The following is a 21422-nucleotide window of genomic DNA, read 5'->3' on the forward strand; positions in this document are numbered from 1 at the left end:
AAACAGGTTCTGCATGTCTTTTTCCTCCCTGTGCTGGCTGTGACTCCTTCCTAGAGTCCCTAATGACTCTGACCTTGAGGACCTTCCAGAATGTCCATATGGACCTGTTTCTCTTCAACCTACTACACACTATACCTGCCACACAGGGTTTTTAGATCTTGTCATAGTGTTCTAAGCCTGGCCTCTCTCACTGCCTGGCATTGTGTGTCTGCCACGAGACCGGGCTGGCTCATAAAACATCTCTTTATGTACTTTATTACTTAAACTCTTTTATTTGCCTGCAGGAGCCCTTTAACAAAATCACATTGAATTGACTTTCTCACACCAAATCAAATCTCCCTGGTCCCAGTTCAGTTGTCTTTGTCAATATGTATTTTATAAATGGAGTGAATTAACAGATGCTGTTGGAACAGAAGTGCTGGGGTAGCGTTTATGTTTTTAGTGCTCTCTCTGGGCAGATGAGTTGTGTAGGACTGTTATACAGGTATCTCGGGATGAAATTCATGCTCGTCATTTCAGTGGATATGTATTCTTAACCATTTTCTTTGAATATATTTTAAACTTCTTTATTACTCATTTTTTTCTGAGTGTTTGTTTATATGGTTTTATTATTTATGTCATCAATCTTGGGTTGGACTTGACACATCCCTTAGTTTTAGAATATGAAAATTAATGCCTCTTCTCTCATTCAAAGTAGACAGGATTTTCTGTTAGCCATGAAAAACTGTTCATTAAATGCTTTTGGAATATATTCCCTTATTTCTACTAGACATTTTGTCCATGCAGCCTTTGATATGAAACTCTAGATTGAAATTGTTTTAGAATAGAACATTGAATTTCCATGTCCTGTACTGACTTCAACAGAACGAGGGACTACCTGCCACCAGTACAATGCACGTTTCACAGATGGAATTTAGAAACTGCAAAGAGGGAAAGGTTAGATACAGAAGTCTGAGATGTAAAAGTAGTACTAAAAGAATATTTCCATATGATAAGTATAATATATAAATACTGTAAAATAGATTGCAATGACTTGAGGAGCACGCTTACTCTCTCTCTTCTTTCTCAGTTTTGTGCTGGTAGCCATAGAGCCACTAATTTTATGTTTATCCTAAGAATAACTTATCACAAACCTTTTTTTCTTTTCTCTTGGCCTAAAAATCACTTGGATTAATATGAGATCTCCCAATCAATGCCAGAGTTCAATCATGATTTGTCATCTTCCAGACTGGTTTTTACTACAATACCACTTTTATCTCCAAAGCATGATGCTTAATTCTTGGTCTTCTCTTAGATGAAAAAAATGGATCACCAGTTTTGCAGATTAAATTATTTAGAAAGTCATCAAACAGATGCATTTATAAATGATCTTCTTTTTAGTCCTGTATAGTAAGTAAGTGTTGGTACCATATTTGACATATTGGTAATATTGAGTAAAAAATTATCCCACCTAAACTCTTTTCTCTCTTGTAGCCAATGCAATAGAACCCATCCATTGGCTATATATACAGTTCAAAAAAACAACATATGCTATCTGATTTGAAAAATAAACATCTACGAGTTCAATGTGTACTATACCACTTTAATAACATCTGCATTTTGTTCAAAGAGACTCTTCACCTTTGTACAAATTTAATGAAGAGACTCTGGAAGAATGGACCAATCCATCAATAATGCATGGCCCATTTTGTTTTTCTTTAGGCATATTTAGAATTGTGCATCCTGTGTGTCAAAGTTCAAAAGTCAAGTGCTACATGTGATAAATTAAGTAGGGGTCAAAAGTTATTGAAATGCTGTTTCAAAAGACTGTGTGTCTCTGAATTTGCAGCTCATTCATGCTGAAGTGATGCACTATGGGAATTACTACCAAACCCTGCTCTGCAACATCTGCTCTCCCTAAGTGAGTTAGTGCACGTCAGACATCTTTATGTCAGAATATCGCAGTGATGGATGCAGTCTTCAGAAAATGCTGCATAAAAATCTGGTGTGCCGTTCTGGCCATTAAGTGAAATTACTATTTAAATTAATGGCACTGTCACAGTTTATCTGTGCAAAGAATGAACGCTGATTAGGGTATTAAGTAATTAGCAATTTATCACACTGGAACAAGGTTGATAATAATTAAAGAAGTAATGGTTTACCAAAGAAACTAGAAAGGGAGTCACTTCTTGTTATGTGAGTGAAATCTTGGCTGAAAATTTCAATTCAGTAAAACAAAGATGAAGTTCTTTGTGAAAGAAAGCATCCTTTTACTTTTCCTAGTGTAAAAACAGCTCATTATCAAAATTTTAGTTGACCTGTCAAAAGTCCCTCAGAGCGATCAGATGACTGATTAGGAGTTTTGAATTAGGTCAGTGTCTGCATTTTGATTTCATACTTAAGGCATGGGGAAACCATGAAGCAATTTGAGAGTAGAGGGGGAGAATATATTCTGCTCTCTAAAAGGCCAGTTTTCAGATTTTGATTGCTCTTTAAAATAGAAACATGAATAGTTTTAAGAAAATTGCTAGAGGAAAAAAATGACAGTCAAGGATCCAAGGTTGTATTTAAATGTCTGATCAGAAGGCAGTAGAAAAAAATGTCCAAACAATATAAAACTTGAAGCTATGGGTTTTGCTTTTATTTTGCATGTGTGTAAGCACACACAGCTGTATTATGTATTTTTGCATCTATATACATACATCCTTAACCCCCATAATCAAGACTCAGTCTATAATGATAGCCCTGATATGGATGTTTTACTTGAGGAAGCTTTTCCTAGAAATGTTGAAACAATAACAATTATTAACAAAACACTATTTTTAAATCAATCACTTTGAAGAGCTCTCACATTTAGAGCAACATGGCATGTCGAAACTCTGTTATGATCAATGTATATTACTAATGAAAAAAATTAAATATTGGGAGTTTTTTAATAGAAATGACAATGCTCTTTAGAATAAAGTATAGATAGCCATCTTTCTTATGGCACATGTCAAACTAGTATCTACTTAATGATTTTAAAAAAGCATTTAAACTCTTGGTCTGTTGTTTGTAGTGTGCTTCATAATGTAGGTGTTCATGCAGGGTCAAATTAAACAATTCAGGACCCCAGGGAACTTTGAATTTGAGGTTATGTTATCACTTGGGACAAATGATAAATAAACAAAATTCTAATTAGAGTAAGTCACTCATCTCATTGTGCTGCTACATAACAGGATATAATTCTAATATGATAACACTGTGATTTGAAGTCTAGGCACCTTAATTTCTAGCTTAATCTAACTATACAGTATTGTTTATTTATACATGTTTTTATGTCTTAATTTCTGCTATATTTCTTCTATGGCAATGTCTAAATCATTGAACATAAACAAGTAAACTCATTTTGGTGGGTTAGCATCAGATATATGTCTCTCATCCAAATGTGAGAACTGATAATCCTCTTCTCAAGTCTTTCTCTTGGTGCCCCCAACCTCACAACCGTATCAGGCTAGTGGCTGACTGGTGCACCTGATCTATGAACACACCCAGCTGTTTTTAGGTGTCAAATCTAAGAGAGAAAGAAAGGTTACCATTGCTTCTAACAAGAGGCAAATAACCATACCCTAGACAAAGACAAGAAAAAAACTTACAAGGCATTTTCACATCTGGGATTATGCTACCTTTCTACTCTGCCAGGCTTCTTCATCCAGAGTGCCTGGGTGACCTACCCTCCCTTGTGAATTTCTAGGGCTTTCTCTGAGTCCTTATAGTCGAACTAACCTTCTTCTGCAACAAGATGTTATCACCACAAAATGGGAAGGCAGAAATCCTATATTTTTTTATGGAGCACGAGCAGATTTCTGGCCCAGCTGAATGATTTCTGAACAGTTCCTCTTGTGTGTTCTTTTCCTAATTAGTGTCTAGTTCTCTTGGTAAGAAGGACCCTCACTGCACATTTAAATCACCTTGGTAGGGAAACACTACCTTAGGTACTGCACCTTTTCTGAAACTGCCCAAGTCTGACATTTTTATACTATACTTTATAGTAGCCTTAGTTTTCTTCCCTTTTTTATTTCATATTCATATATAACATTTTATCGTTGCAGGGATGTTCTGTTGTGGGCAGGATTGTGTGAATATGTCAGATACCATATGCTGCTCAGCTTCCAACGGAGAGTCTAAAGCACATGTTAAAAAGAATGACCCAGTGCCAGTAAAATGCTGCGAGACTGAACTTGTTCCAAAGAGCCAGAAATGCTGTAATGGAGTTGGATATCGTCCTTTGAAATATGTTTGCTCTGACAAGATTTCAACTGGAATGATGATGAAGGTAATTGATAGAAAGCCTCTCAGAGATGCTGCTTTGACAATGGAAAGAGAAATACATTGTTCATAACTATTTTTCTAAAATAGGAATATAAAAACTCCTGTGTGCATTATTCATTTTCACATTACATTCATATTAATACCGAATGAGTTCACTATGATTGATGTTATTGCAATGAATTCTAAAGGAATTAATAATGATTAGCTGTTCTCTGGGAAGCATTACCCAGCACTTGAGATGAGTGTAAGATTGAAAGTCTGTGTGCTCAAATAGCCAGCACAGGTTGTCCCATTCCTCTACATGGTACGATTTCAGGACCCTGAGTGCTGTGGATGAAGATGGAGGGAAATTCTTACTCCTTCCATCTAGTCTGCAGACCATAACCCACCATATTCCTTTGTTAGAGACTCTAGATAAATCTAATTCACTTAGTTGTGTTTATATGATATTACTTTAGACAGTGCAAGATGAGGAAGTGCCTCTGTCAACCACAAAAGTGAGTAATCATTTATGTTTATATGCTATGAGGCTTCCCATGCAGTCATGTCATATTTGTAGGGGTTAAACTTGACCCAAAACTCCAGAAACTTATCATTTTAAGGAAAGAAGTATGGACATTTGAGAAAACAAACATCCTATCATGTTCTAGAGTAATCTGTCATTACAAGATGGCTAAGCGTGAGTGTGTTGGTCACAAACAGAAGAAGGGCACTTACTGAATGAGGCACTACATGGTTATTGTGTGGACATCATACACTTTGAGATGTGAAAGCATTCTTATGAGGTTTTTAGGGCTCCAGCAAGCACTTTGTAGCAATGAATGATTAAAAATAATACATACCATTGATTACATTTTTAGGATGAGGCTATTTCTCCATACTGAATCAGATAGTGTGTTGTAGGTTGTAGGTCTATAGGTTCCATTGTGGTTCTGGAAAGCCCATCTCACAGAGACTTCTGTCTTTTGTTCCCGTCTGCACTGGTTCTCTGTAGGATTGCTATGCTACTGGCCCAACAGACTTTACTGAAGCAGTCAACTCAGGAATTTCTTCCACCTCTTTCTGACACTAGTCTGCCTGGATTCTTGACCTCAAATTTCCCTCTTTTTGGAGAATTTATCTTCCTGGGCATAGATGCATGGAAGATAAATTTATAGAGAGCTTTATGTGTAAAATCATCATATTCTACCTATCTATCAGGTTAATAGTTTGGCTAGAAAGCTTGAGGTTAAAATCCAGGTCTACTAAGCATTTTGAAGCCATTTTTGCAATTCTTTAGGCTTCACTGATATTTTTATTCCCGTTTCTTTGTAGGTACCTACATTATTTTTCTTCTGAAGGGTTAAGAAAATGTGCCATTCTGTAGATATTATTGTAATTCATAATGATATAGTTTTTGTGAACTTTTTCAGTCTAGAGTTTGTGGTTTTCAGTTCTTTGAGATGTTACTTTATTATTTATCTTATAGTCTGCTCCCTCTTTTATCTCTGTTTTCACTTACTAGTTGGGAGCTGGTTTTCCTAAACTGCTCTTATAATTTTTTTTTCTTCTTGCTTCTCATTGCCTATTGATTGACAGTTCATTTTTTTCAATTTGATGAGATACTGCCTTAACTTTATCTTTCAACCTTACTAGTGTATTTTTAAGTTTCAACTATTTTTTTTCAATTTTTAGGTATCTGTTTTTACAATTGTAATTTATTTACATCATCTTACTATTGTTTCATTCCCAGAATGTCTGTTTTTAGGATTCTGAAATATTCATTTTGATGTTGCTTTTTATTGTTCATTTGCTTTATTCTGGGATTGCCTTATTTGCTTATTTGGTACTTTTTAATTTTCTTCTTTTCCTTACCTTATTTCTGCATCCTCTGAGTTCTTTCTTTTTTTTTTTTTTTTTACATATTTGGAAATAACTTTTTGTTAGAGCCTGACTTTGTTGAGGCTTGTTATGCACAGACACAGCCTATTCATCAATAGAGAACCCAGTCAGGTAGTCATGTGGCAGGGATGGCTTTTTGTCAAGGAATTGCACTTTCAAAAATCTTTAACAAATATATCTAGCAATCCTTACTACTCTACCCCAGAACAGTGTGGGTACATGTATGACTGTCAGCATTTGAAGAGTCCAGTAGGAAAGGGGAGTAGAGTTCTTTATGGGCAATATGTAGGCTTAATTTTTCCCATTCGCCATATTCACTGGTTCCTGGCTCTCTATTTCTTTTAATTTTGTTAACCCTTTTCTGAGATTCTTTCATTTTGGAATTCATTGCCAAATCTGTCTTATAACCTCATCCCATGGAGAGTCTTAGTAGTTTATGTCCTTCCTTGACACCTGTCCTAGCACATACTTTGCAACTACTTTTCTGTGACATACCAGAGCTCTCCAACTGCCCATCCTCGGGTTTCCATTTTTCTTTTCCACTCCAGACTAACCACTAAACCAATGCCACATATTTTAGGCTTTTGGTTATTATTATTATTGTTATCATTATGGCTAAGTAGACTGCTAAGGTTAAAAACAAATGCGCAAATGCATAATGGATCCACAAAATGAAAAATTTTCAGCTTTATTAAGATGCAATTGACAAATAAAAATTCAATTATATATATTTAAGGTAAACAACTTAAACACAACTTCATTGTGAAATGATCACCACAATTAAACTAATTAGAATATCCATTGCCTCCATAATTGCCCATTGTCTTTCTTTTTTCTTTCTTTCTTTTAAATTTCACTGTGTATGTGTGAAAGAGTGTGTGGAAGGCTTAGAGTCTACCTTCCTAAAAATTTTTACAAATTTTTCATATTACAATTAAATGTGAGTTGAGCAGCTCTTTTCAAAGCAGCATCTTTGGAACCCAAATCCTTTTCATCTTGTGGTACTTCACACACAGCCCTGAGATCACAATACAGAGAAAGAGAGGGACCGCTTGTACCTTTATGGGTCACACCTGGATACCGGACACAGGCATGTTCTTTCTTTGCACTAGTCATACATTCATATCTAGTCATGTGGATTCTTCTACACAAATAGACTTGAAAATATACTTTTCCCCAGGGAGAAAAGTGAAAAGTAGATATTTCATAGTACATGGCATTGTTTCTGCCACATCCATCTACTTTTCAGCTGCCAAAAATGTTTGAGCTAATCTGGGTGTGTCACTGTGCTTCCTACTTCCTTAAAACTTTTAGTCCCAACCCACCTGCTTTTTGGGGTGGGGGGTGAACTCAGGCACCTGCTTGCTAGGGCAAGTGCTCTACCACTTAAGCCATGATGCCAGCCTTACTTGCTTTGGTTATTTTTAAAATAGATCTTACTTTGATTCCTCAAGCCAGTCTGGACCTTTAGCCTCCTGGTTATGCTTCCCATGCTGGGAAGACAAGCATATGCCGGTGCTCTCAGCTATTGGTTGCAATGGAGTCTCAAAAAAGTTTTGCCTGAGCTGGTCTTCAACTGCAATCTTCCTGATCTCCACCTCTAGTGTAGCTAGGATTATTGGTGTGAGCCACCACCATGCCCAGCTTTAAGCCATTCTTTTACTGTCATTTGTGAAGGAGAGAACTACAAGTGCTCAATTTGCCATGTTTAAATGGAATTCCCACTGTATTTTTCTTAAATGATATCATTTTGACTTTCTTGGAGAGAATAATTTAACCTATCTAAAAAGGGAAGTTGAATGATCAAAGTTTAATAGTGAGAAGTATTGTAAATCCCTTATGCTACTTCCATTCAGGAAAGCAAAGTAGATCTCTGCTTGATATGACTCTTACCTTATTTATAGCTCCTGTGACTTGGAATGATTAAGTATTCAATTTCCTCAGATTAGACCACTTGTCAATAATATTAAAAAGTCCAGAGATTCATTGAATAAAGGGTTTATAAATATACACATTTGTGATGAAAAATTTGATTTTCTAAAACCTACATAAATACTATTTCATATATAGTCCAACTTTTCTAACAGCACAGGAAGTACAAATTCTCAAATATCACATTCTTAATTTTCTCCAAAATATCATTGGAAGGTATCAAAGTAATAATAAGAAAGTAATGACTATTGTTGCTACTTGTAGTGTGTATAGTAAACTTTAGGCATTCACAGGTGTAATCTCATTGATTCATACAGTGAATCTTCATGGTAAATTTAATTTCCATTTCTTGTACTCAAGAAGCTGGAGCTTTGAGAGTATTAGTGACTTGACCAAGTTCACTACAAAATAGCAAAACTGGAATGTTAATCCAAATCTGTGTGATTCCAAAGTAGCTTCACTTTCTTGTATAAAAAGCGCCTTCGTTTCTTGTTATGAATTTTAAGATACTCATTCATCAAGAAAGAGAAAAAGAGGTTGATTTGAAAGACATAAAAATCTATTCTACATGTCTAAAGGAAATTTTAAAATCCTTTTCTCCCTCTCTACCCATCCTTACCACTGACAGGAAACCCAAAAATGCAGGACTCCATGCCCAGCATCTCTGGAGGCCACAGTGTACTGTGGCCGGTGTGACTTCAGCTCTTCTAGCCACGTTTGTACTGTGATAAGAGGGCCTCACAAGTCCACGGGGAAGGCATCAGCTGAAGAAATGTGCTCGTCTTCTGAAGAGACTGTTCATTTTGGAAGTGTAAATACACATTCCTTCACAGGTAAATTGAGCTGTCTACCATGACTGCATAGGCTAGTGAAAAGCCACTGAAAATACAGATTATCTCACTCTGACATTCTTCCTTCTTAATCTGATATTAATTAACCTTATCATCCTTTGGAGCCAGCTAGTTACAAGATATATAAAGGGACAATGTGACTACATTTGAAGTTAGTACTTTAAAAAATTTAAATTTTTTAAAATTTAAACTTAAATTTAAATTTTAAGCAAGGATGTATACTATTTTAAATTCAATCTGTAGAAAATAAAGAACAGAGAAATAAATGTAATGTGCCTTTTTCTGGTATACTTAGTTAACTTAGGATGAATTTTTGTTTCAAATGTTTGAATGAGGCTTTCAGTGATTCCAGTGAATTAATACTGATACATTTTCAGGCAGAAAAAAGAGTGAGACCTGCATAATTATTAGTAAAATCTAATAGCATTACTCGAGGAGGAGATCAACTCATGCCTGGTATTTCACCCCAGAAAGCCGATCATATTCAGAACAATAACCCTCACAGCTATTGAAAACATTGCTTCTAATCATCATCGTGACCCTACTGAGTTAGTCCAAAATGGTGTTGCTTAGTACTGGCTGAGCTGAAGAAGAAGCACTGTAAAGTTTAGGATTATATCTAAATAGTTCTTCTCTTTATTATTTTTTTATTTGTCTATTTATTCAAGACCCCACAGAACGTGTTTCAATTTTTTGAAAAACATATGTGTATGTGTCTGATTTATCATCGAGAACTATTAGAATCTATTTAAGTGACATAATTCAAGCAAGCTACAGTTAAAAAAAAATGCTCTATTCCATCATAAATCATCATTCTACTTTAGTCAGTCAGTGGTGGGTAAAAATGGAAAATTTCAGGAATGAAAAATGTCAGGCAAGATATTGAGATAAGAGAGGAAAGACTAAGTAAGAGAGAAAGAAGTAGATATAAAGTTGATTGAGCAAATTATTTCAACTCAGTGCTGGGTTCAGTATTTCAAACCTTACCTCAGTTACCCATAAAGCCATAATCTAAGTACAATCATTTTTACAGATCAGGAAACTGAGGATCAGATCTGTACAGGGGCGCTTGCTGTGGTAAGGAAACAGATTTGTATCATGTTGTCTTCAAAAGGAAGATACTTAGAAGCTCTCCATGTACAGGAGCTCTTCTCAGCCTGCTCCACACCTTCCTCAAGCTGTTGTTTCTACCTCAAAGATTCTTCTTCACCATTGTACCCAAGGCCCAGGCCTAGATGCATGTCCTCTGTAGAGGCTTCCCAAGTCTGTCCCTTCTATGGTCTGCTCCTATGGCTTTGTTTATAAAGTTTACTGCTTTTACCATGTGTCTTCTGCATTTGGACACTTGCCCTAGCTCTCCTATTAGATTGAACCATTCTTACAAATAATACATCTTTTTTATATTTAGCACACTGCACATAAAAAATATCTATTGCAATGAATTTAATTAGGAAAGGCTTCGGGACAGAGAACAGTTTATCCAGCCTCCCAATCTCCTACTCTCAGTTAAAGATTGAAGTCATGGACCCTCATTTAAAAATTATTGAGTTTCCATCTTGGAGAGTTTCCTATTTTTATCTAACCCTTGTAATCTAAGTCAACACTTTGAGGGATTTTAAGACATACTTGCAATATCCTTGTCCAGAAATGAATAGATGTTTCCATCTACTGATACAACATTATGAAGGCTTTTAAAATCCACATTTCTGATTGCTTTGCCTGCCAGAAAATGCTATAAATTGAGTATGAAAAACAACAAACCTTCCTTTCTCACAAAAAGTGTTAAGCACATGAAAATACCATCGGAACCAATTTAGACTAACAAGTAACACATGTTTAGAAACTTAGACTTAAAATCTGACAAGGGCAACAGTGATCAAAGTGCATTTATTCATGCAATCATACATTTCTCAGAATGTATTACAGAGCTGGGAATGTAGCTCAGTGGTAGAGTCCTTGTCTGGTATGCATGAGATCCTGGGTTTTATCCACAACATCCCCAGAAATATTTTTGTTTAATACCTTCTAATAACCAGTCACTATATCAGGACCAGGAGTTATAAAGACAAGTAAGACTTTGCATTGGTCATTTAAAGCCTATCTGAAGAATTTCCATGGGTGAGTTGATGTAAATACATACTTACATGTAATGCCATGAGTGGTGTGCAGGTAAGTACTGTGATATATGTAAGCATCATCATTTTCTTATACTTTTGATAAATATTGTCAAGGATACCTCATGCAGACTTGAGCAGTTAGGAAAGATTTCAGCAAAGGCCTTATGTCTGAGCTGAGAATGAAAAGCCAAGTAGCAACCTGTGAGGTTGAGGGAAGGTAGAAGAGGCATAGAATGTTTGCAAAGCCCAGTAGCAAAAATTTTAAAATCCCATTATGTTGGAAAACAGCAAGTACATCAATATGGATGTAGCAGAGAATAAGAGAGAGAAAGTAGTGAGATTAATGGTCAGCAGTCAAATTACCTTGGGTTTTAATGCCACATGGAGCAGTTTGTCTTTATGCAAAAATGAATGGATTGTAAAGATTTTTGAGCAATAGAATGATAGTTACATGTACATTTTGAAGAATTACTCTGCTATTAAAAATATTGAAATAAGACAAGTGTGTATGTGACATTTAAGAAATTAACAAATAGCTGGGTACAGTGGTTCAAACCTGTAATTCAAGCTATTTAGGAGGCTGATCTTGAGGGGATCATGGTTCAAGGCCAGCTCAGACAAAAAGTTTGACAGACTTCATCTCGACAGGAAAAGATGGGAGTAGTGATATATGTCTGTCATCCCAGCTATGGCGGGAAGCTTAAAATAGGAAAACTATAATGAAGATGGCACAGGCAAAAAGTGAGGCACTATCGCCAAATAACCAGAGCAAAAAGTGCTGGAGGTGTGGCCAAGAGGTAGAGTGACTGATTTGCAAGCCTAGATCCCTGGGTTCAAACATCAGTACTGGAAAAAAAAGAAACTAACAAATAAATAAAGACCAAATATATCCTCAAGCCTCTCAAACCATCTGATGTTGGAAGAATAGCCCCAAAAAATATATAGAATGACTTTGAGACAATAAGTTTAAGAAAGAAGAGGCATGGGGACTCTGAAAAATGAGAAAGATTGTTGAGGAAAGGCAAAATTTCAACAAATGATTCTGTATGTATGAAGCTAAGACAGTTTTTAGAGGCTGTAAGTATCTTTGAAAGTCCAAAATTCATAAGAAAATGAAGAAATAAAGAGAGGAGATAAAAAAGGGGTTGAAAAGCAGTGAAACAAGAAACAAGGAATGCCTCACAGAGGGCTGTATTGACTGGAATTAGAAATGGTGAAATGGGCTTGAGGCGGTTGGGATAACAATTATTAGCAAAGAACAGTTTTATCTGCAGCAGCAAAGAGATGTAAAAATAATGTGACATCTGTGGGTAGTTGGATGACCTGGGCAGCTGAATTTCACAGGGTCACTCAGGGATCAGATTTTTTCCAACTTGTGGTTCATTATGCTTCCAGTGCCACTGTCACCTACATGTGGCAGCCTTGGTACCTACAATATCCTAGTGCCATCCCATCAGAAGGGGATAAGAATGATAAAAGAAGGTGGAAGATTTCCTTTTCAAAAAGTAATGCAAAGGCTATGGAGGTGGTGCACACCTGTGATTCCAGCACTCAGAGGGCTAAGGTAGAAGAATTGTGAGTTCAGGGACAGCCTGAGCTACATAGAAGTTCCAAGCCAGACTGGGCTGTATATTGAGAACCTGCCTCAAAAAAACAAAACAAAACAAAAGACAAAATGAAAAATTGATTCAGAAGCAGCCTGTTTTCCTTCCATGCTCCTTCTTCACAAAATCTAAATCATGTGACTACACCAAATTACAAATAAAACTAGGAAATCTAGTCCCTAACCAGGAGAAAGAGAATCAAGGACAGAAGGAAAAATTGAGGATCAGCTGGTGTCACAAAGGACAAGTGTCAAATACCCTCTTGTTAGAGAAAATGGAGACAGAAGATCATTGTTTTAGTCAGCTGCCTGTTGTTGTAACAAATACCTGAGATAAGCCAATTTATAAGGAGGAAGTCTTGTCCTGGTTCACAGCTTTGGAGGTGTAAGTCCACCATCACTAGGCCCCATTGCTTTTAGGCCTGTGATAAGGCTGCAAATCAAGGCTTTGAGTGTGTGATGGAAGGAGCTATTTACCTTATGGTAGTCAGAAAACTAAAGAGAGGAAGATGAAAAGACTAGTTTTCCAACATCCCCTTCAAGGGCATGCCCCTGATGACCTGGGTTCCTTCTACTAGATTCTACCTCTTAAAGGTTCCTCTACCTTCCAATAGCACAATAGGTCCAAACTATAGCAATAATCATTCATATTTGTAGAGAAATTTACATCTTATGAAATTTTGCCATATATTTTACTGTATTTTATTTTCATATTAACTCTGCATCAGGTCCAGTTTTATTGTAAGGAGATGCAGGTAAAGAGATTGTGGCTCAAACAGCCCAAGCAGATGGGCTGAATTAACCCTACATCTAATGGAGATAGAGAAGTTAGCCAGGCAGTTGAGGACAGTCCTCAATCAGAGAAAGAGTCACCCAGAGAGAGTGGGGCAGGGAGTGAAGGAGAGAGGGAGGGAAGGAAAGGAAGGAGAAAGAAAGATTCAAACATCACGAAATTCAGTGAGCACAAAATAGATTTAAGTAACTAAACTTTATGGCAATTATTTGTAGCATTTATACTTCTGAAGTTATTAAAGCTTAATATGGAACTAAGACTTTAGGAATACCATTGAATCACAAGGGTCATTATCTAATAAAAATTTTTACCAATCCAAAAGCTCAGCAGGTTTGGTTTTGTTGTTTTAGTTAGGTTGGTTGTTTTGGGTTTTGGTCTCAGTTCTGGTTTAGGTAGAAAAGGAAAGGAAGTAACCAGTGGAGTATGCATTATTTTTATTCATTAATATGGTATCATCACAAGCTAAGTTTTAAGACTTCTGTCTCACATGAAGACTAGTGGAAAAGAATAAAAGATGCAGATATGAATCCACAAAGCAATATCCACCTGATTTTTGACAAAGGTGCCAAGACATACAATGGAGAAAAGATAGCTTCTTCAACAAATGTTGCTGGGAAAACTGAAGCTAGATCCATGTCTTCAACCCTATACAAATATCAATTCAAAGTAGATTAAGGACCTTAATATAAGACCTGAAACTTTGAAGTTAGTCAACAAAAAGTGAAAATACACTGGAACTTTTGGGCATAGACAATAACTTCCTAAATAGAATTTCATTTGCTCAGAGACTAAGAGAAAGGATTGACAAATTGTACTACATGAAACTAAAAAGCACAATAAAAGTAATGGTCACCAGTTGAAGAGGCACTCCACAGAATGGGAGAAAATCTTTGCCAATTATACATATGACAAAGGATTAATAACCAGAATATATAGGGTGCTCAAAAAACTAATCTCCAGAAAAAAAATTGACCCAATGAAGAAATGGGCAAATCAACTGAACAGAGCTTTTTCAAAGGAAGAAATCCAAATAACCAAAAAACACACGAAGACATGCTCAGCATCCTTGGCCTTAAAGGAAATGCAAATCCAAACCATGTTAAGATTCCACCCCATTCCTGTTAGAATGGCTACCAACAAGGACAAAAACAACAACAATTGTTGGCAAGGATTTGGGGAAAAAGTAACCCTCATACACTGTGGGAAAGTAAACTAGTACAACCACTGTGGAAAACAGTATGGAGGCTCCTTAAAAAACTAAAAATAGAACTGCCATATAGCCCAGCAATATCACTCCTAGGGATGTGCCTGAAGGAATGTGAGTCAGGTTATAATAAAGACACCTGCACACCCACGTTTATTACAGCACTATTCACAATAGCCAAGCTATGGAAATAACCCAGATGCCCCACCACTGATGAGTAGAAAAAGAAAATGTGGTATTTATACCCAATGGAATTTTTTTCAGCCATAAGGAAGAATGAAATTTTGTTGTTTGCAGGTAAGAAATTTAAAACAAAATAAAAATAGAAAAAAAAAGACTTGTGTCTCATGCAAGTATGTTATAATTCATATGATATTTTGATGAAATAATATTGACAAAGTAATAGAAAGTATGAATGGGTCACATTTACAGTCATAAAACTGTGAGACGATGTTAACAAATCTGTCTCATGTAGAAATAAAGAACATGAACTTGTGAAACACTGGCGTCTAATCAAACAGGAGTCTAGTGCTTTAATTTTCACTCATTCTTTAATGAATACGTTTCTCTACTCAGAAATGGAGAATTCTTTTCCATTGCAATTCCATATCTCCACAGCTAGAAAACACTTAAAATGTTTTTTGATGATTTGGCAAATAATGAAATTGGAGTTTTATTTATACACAAAAGAATAAAGCATTAAGCATTTATTTTGAAAGGTTTGAAGGCTTCTTTCTTTTGGTGGCACCAGGGTGGAACCCAAGCTTTGCACTTGCTAGACAAGTGCTCTACCACTTGAGCCATGCCTCCAGCTGTTTATGATCTGGTTATTTTTTTCAATAGGATCTTGTTTTTTGCGAGGCTGACCTAGACAGCAATCCTATTTATGCTTCCTGCCATACCTGGGATAACAGATGTTTACCACCACATCCAGCTTTTTTCTATTGAGATGGGGTCTCGAGAACTTTTTTGCTTGGACTTTCCTAGAACCATGATCATTTTTTATCTCAGTTTCCTCAGTAGCTTGGAATCACAGGCCATGCCACTGCACGTAGCCTTTGGTTGAGATGGGGTTTCCCAACTCAGGTTGGCCTTGAACTGCAATCCTTCCAATCTCAGCCTCCCAAGTAACTAGGATTATAGGTGTGAGCCACTGGCACCTGGCTGTTTAAAGGTTCTGATTTTTTTTTTCTTTTGGTCTTATCAGTGCTGGGGTTTTAACTCAGGGCCTTATGCTTGTTAGGCAAGCTTCTACCACTTGAGCACACATCACTTCAGGCCCTGATATTATTTTTTAATGATGGTTAAAAAAATAAAATGAAGAAGCCCTCATGATCTACTTTCTATCTTTCCAGATGTGAACCTGGAGCCCTACACAATGTATGAATACAAGATTTCTGTGAGGAACAGCTATGGGCAAGGATTCAGCGAAACTGTTAAAGCCCCCACAAAAGAGGATGTGCCTGAAGGAGTGAGCCCCGCAACATGGACGAAAATGGACAATCTCAAACATGCAATTGTCTTAAACTGGAAGAAACTTATACAACCAAATGGTATGAAGTGACTTTTAAAATAGAAGTAACCAAATCTTGCAAATCCAGAAGGAAATTGAAATCACTGTAAGCTACATTTCACTGGCATGCATCTAACCACTAGAAAGTATTTACTGAAAAGGGAACTTGACTTATGTACCAATTAATCATTCACCTTATTGCATAGCATTCTTACAATTTTAGTCTAAGTAAAAAAAATAATTAAAAGTTCTTTGAATCCTGGCCATATGTCTGAGCTGCTTTCAAATAAGCAGAGCATGTGGGAAAGGCAAAATAATTCTAATACTGAAAGTCAATTTGGTTGAGAGTGAAGAGAAATAAACACAAATGACCAATGCTCTATATCAAAAATTCATCTCCTCCATGGGACAGTAATTAAGAACTGCTGGAGCATAGTACTATAGTAACAAATTAAAATGCTGTGTTGTCTCATTTCTTCAGAGCACTAAGACATAGTCATTTGCAAAGTCATCTGTCTACATCTTTTAGGTCCTAATATTTCCTACATTCTTCTCCGGAATGGAATTGAACACTTTCGGGGAACATCACTGAGCTTCTTGCATACAAAGGGAATTCAACCATCTCAGGAATCTTCATACCAGCTGCAAGCTTGCACAGCTGCTGGCTGCACTTCCAGTAGCATGGTAAGGGAAGTTTGTCTAAACTCTGGAGAGAAGGGTCCATTGGGAGGGATGTGTGAGTGTCCTGGGTGTGAGTGATTTTTCTAATGACAGAAAACAACTTAGTGTCCATGTGTCTCCTTAAATGGGTGCTAATACTTTTATCTTGAAAGAGAGATTTATCCAAAGGGAGATTTATCCAACACTAATGTTATATTAATAAAAATTAAATGCCGATATCACCTTGTCTTCTTCTTCACCCATTATCTTTAGAGAATTGCTATGGCTTGACATGATGTATACCCAGCCAATCTCATGCTAGGGCTTGGAAGCAATGTAACAGTGTTAAGAGGTAGTGGGACCTTTAAGAGGAGTTTGAGCCATGACAGATCCCCCTAAACATAGGGGTAATACCCAGTTGGCCCAAGCCGGTGAGTTCCTGCTCTCTGGGACTAAATTGGTTCCCAGGAGAGTAGGATGTACATAAAGTGGGCTGCCTCTCTTGTGTTTTGCTTCTTTCACGAGCACTGAAAGAAGCCCTTGTGCCTTCTGCCATGAGTTAAACAGCATAAAGCTCTCAGCTGATGCAGCCACTGGTCAGGCTGCCCAGCTTCCAGAACCATGAGCCAAAAATAGAAATCTCTTTTCTTTACATTGCTCAGTGGTACTGTTATAGCAACAGAAAACAGAGCAAAACAGTAACAGTCTAGAAATCCATAAAATTTCTGAAACAATTCTTCAGTCTAAAAGAATTTTGTATTTAAATATCATTTCAACAAAAATTGCCTGCCTTTTTGTTATTGTTGTTGTTACTGGGAGTGAACTCAGGGCCTTGCATTTGCTAGGCAAGAGCTCTACCACTTGAGCCATACTGAGTCCTTTTGCTTTTAATTTGTTTTTTAGATAAGGTCTCATACTAACTTTGCCCAAACTGGCCAAAATCTTCCTACCTCCACTTCCCATCCCAAGTAGCTGAGATTATAGACATGTACTACCACACCCAGTCCAAATTGCCTGCTCTTAATGCACAGAAAAAAGGTAAAATTATCTGGCACAGAAAATAAATATTTCCAATGCTTCTATAGTAGCTTTAGCAAGAAACAATGATGTCTTAAACTCAGGTCCCTCTGGTCAGAACAGAGAGTATCAGAAAGATGCAACAGACAGCAGAGGACTGAATCTGCAGGACATGATATTAAACTTACATAGAGGAATAAAAGGAAGGAGCCATGGATAATTTCAAGATGTCCCTTGAGCAATTTGTAGATAATGGTACCATTCAGTAAGCAAACATAAAAGTAAAAAGTGTTAACAGAATAAGATTAAATTTTAAGTTTAAAAAATTATTTAGACAAGGGGCAGAGAGAGAACAAGGTGGTAGAAGCATACATTATTTGGCACTTTAAATAAAAATATCTGATCAGATGCTGGATTAGGTGACTGGAGTTTGCTAGAAAGACCTGTGTGGGAAATTGAAGTTTAACTATAATCATCAAAGAAGACTCTAGAGACAAAATCAGAGCACCACAGATGCTGGTGAGCATTGGCAACTCTACAAAATGAAGACAAAAATCTCACAAAGGAAACCAGAAAGAAATAAACAATATACAAGGAACCTAAGACCCATTTCACAGAAGATAACCATGTCAGAGCAGCCTTGGAAGAAGCCCAGAGACAGCTCTGATTCTTTCCATTTGGTCCAGACTTGGGAAGAGCAGTGTCTTCACACACTTGCAAGAAACAAACAAAACACTCAGTCAAACCCACCAGCCAGAGTACACACATGCAGTTTTGTTTAACGGATCCCCAGAAAGGAACTCTGAGCCCACAACCACTAAGCCAGATGGCAGCTGGCTGGCCCAATCAAAAGTTATGGTGGGAATGGTCTTTGAACCATTCCAGGCTTTTTGCAAACACATGGTTCATGCCTACCAGATGCCAAAACAATTGGGTAAAAAGTGAAATCAGATTTAATTCTATGAAAAAACAAATGCAGCCAGTTTTTTATCCAAAACTCTATTTTGACATTATTGACTCAATAACTGGTGGCTTTTTGTCATATTTTTTTCTTCTCACTTGGTTCTTTTTCTAGAATATTGGCGCAGACAGTGTAAAATCATCTCGAGTATCACAGGAAGAGTACAGGAAACTCGGCCCATTTATACTGTTCAGAGCATATTATATGCAAGCAAGTTCAGATGTAGGTTTTGCTCCATATTTACTGATGCTTAAAATGTACAAAATCAGGCTGTTAAAATGCAAAGACACTGATGGGCCATATGGAAGAGAGTTATCAAGAGTTCTCTAGGAAGACAGTCTGCCAGCCAGATTTTACTTGTTTAAACTGAGGGCTGCACTCTGCCGTCAAAATTGTTGTTGAACCTGTTGTGATAAATGGTAGTCTGAGACTTATGTAATGTATTCAAGGTCAGATTTCATTGTTTAAATAGGATGGGAGGGAAAGAATAAAAATAGGGGATTGTTTCTCCAAGCCCCTGCTAATGATATGCCAGGCCAGGCAACAACATTTTAAAACAAAAGTGACATTCTCATTGATCAGGATACCTAGTGCACTATTACAATAAATTGCTGTTTAATTCCTGTGTTTTCAGGTAGTTGCAACTACTAGCCAAGGAGTTCCAGAGAGCATCCTGTTACCAAGAATCACAGCCTTAAGTGCAGAGGCTCTGCATCTGAGCTGGAGTGTCGCTGAGAAACCCAACGGCGTCATGAAAGAGTACCAGCTCTGGCAGAGCGGGAAAGGTCTTCTCTATACTGACACCAGTGACAGGAGGCAGCATACGGTCACAGGTGAAAAAACGGGAAACCTACTGGAGGAGGCTGTCACTGTGGTTAGGAGGGGCAAAGCATCCCAGGGGTGTGTGTTTGATATATGAGGTCACTTCTAAAGGACATGTTCTCTTGACATATGGTCAGGTCCTACTTATCCATGCTAATAGAAGAGCCCACACTGGCAGCAATAAGCCACAACAGCAGATAACTTCAGAAATAATTTATATTTGGCTTTGATATGCATTATGTGCAGGGCTTTTGCATCGGTATTAACTTTTTTTCAAACAAACAGTACCACGCATTTTCATTCCCCAAGGATATACTCATTGATAATGGGACCAGGACAGCCAAGAGTGGACTGGAAGGCAGGCAAAAATCAGCTAGAAGGTGACATTTGTCTACTAAGTGGACAATTAATACACAGAGCCAGGTGACAGTTGACTGGTTGTAACTGTTATTATTATTAGCATTAGCTGATAGCAATCGTAATGTTTTTATCAAGTAAGCATTGTTTATTATAATTAGCTTTAATAAAATAATAATAATATATAGTACAGTATATGATTAGGTAATTGCTTTTAGTGGTTGTAATAATATGCTTTAACTTGAATGGTTTTGGGGGAGGAATTCGGGGTGGTTGTTTTTGGTGGTACAGGGGGTTGAGCTCTGGGTTTCACACTTGCTAGGCAGGTGCTCTCCCTCTTGAATCATTTTGCCAGCCCTTTTTGCATTGGTTATTTTTATTATTTTTTATTGTGCTGGGTGGAGGTACATTGTGGCACTTACAAAAGTTCTTATAATGTATCAAATGCATCATACTTGAATTCACCCCCCTCTACCTAGTTATTTTTGAGATGGGGTCTCGTTGTGCCTGGGGTAACATGGACCACAATTCCCCTATTTGTGCTTCCCCATGTAGCTTGAGATGACAGGCAATGTCATGCCCAGCTTCTATTGGTTGAAAACTTTTTATGCCTGCTGGCTTTGAACTAAAATCCTCCTAATCTGCACCTCCCAAGTAGCTAGGATTACACTGTAGACTTGAACCACCACAACTGGCTCTTTTTGAATGTCACTTCTGAAAAGAAAAGATGTGGTTTCTGGAATACCTAGTCTGCAGCAGTGGCTTTAACATACAACCCCAACACCTTGTCTTATTGTAATCATAGGCTTTTCACTCCCTCATATTTCAGTAGGGTGATTTTGTCATTTTGTGTCCCTGACACTCAAATGCAAGGTCAACAGGGCAGGCCCTGGTCTGTCTTGTTCAATGCTATTCCTTTATTCCTAGAATAATTCTTAACATGTCAAAAAGTTAATAGATGCTGACTAAATGTTTGTGGATAAATGAATGTAATAAACGCCAAGAAATCACCATGATACTTGCCTTCACTACCCAACTCAACTCCCATCACAAGCCTAAGGGGCTGAGAGAATTCTTACCACCATTGTATTAAAAAGCATAAAGGAGATTAGTTCTTTACTTGAGTCAGCTGAATCATGCCAGTTGTATAAGTTTAGATTCTGAGACCACAGGCAAGAATTGACAAATTTTCACTTTTTCCCCATTGTTCAACTGCCTTTTTCTCAGGCCTCCTGAGTTAATGACCTTCCATTGGACTCCATACCTTGCAGGGTACATTGGTAACAGAGACAATGAAACTTACATGGAAATGTAGAAAGGCCTGGAAAAATGTGCCTGATTTATAGATGCAGTCTATCCTCCACAGGTGGAAAACAAATCCATGACTTGTTCTTAAATTCTATAATTTTCTGACATACAAG

The 21422-nt window shown here is 37.1% G+C and overlaps 1 protein-coding gene across 1 annotated transcript in view; it reads left to right on the top strand.

The window, feature by feature from the left end:
- The window catches only part of Ush2a (usherin), a 759580-nt gene that overhangs the window by 598982 nt on the left and 139176 nt on the right, over nt 1–21422 (top strand). Inside the window, exons 50-54 of the mRNA XM_074048325.1 lie at nt 4071–4294; nt 8732–8936; nt 16027–16224; nt 16714–16868; nt 19457–19655. Coding sequence (XP_073904426.1) covers nt 4071–4294; nt 8732–8936; nt 16027–16224; nt 16714–16868; nt 19457–19655 — 981 coding nt within the window. The remainder of the gene's footprint in view (nt 1–4070; nt 4295–8731; nt 8937–16026; nt 16225–16713; nt 16869–19456; nt 19656–21422) is intronic.

Source organism: Castor canadensis, chromosome 11 (assembly GCF_047511655.1).
Source record: "Castor canadensis chromosome 11, mCasCan1.hap1v2, whole genome shotgun sequence".
NCBI classification, from domain to species: domain Eukaryota; kingdom Metazoa; phylum Chordata; class Mammalia; order Rodentia; family Castoridae; genus Castor; species Castor canadensis.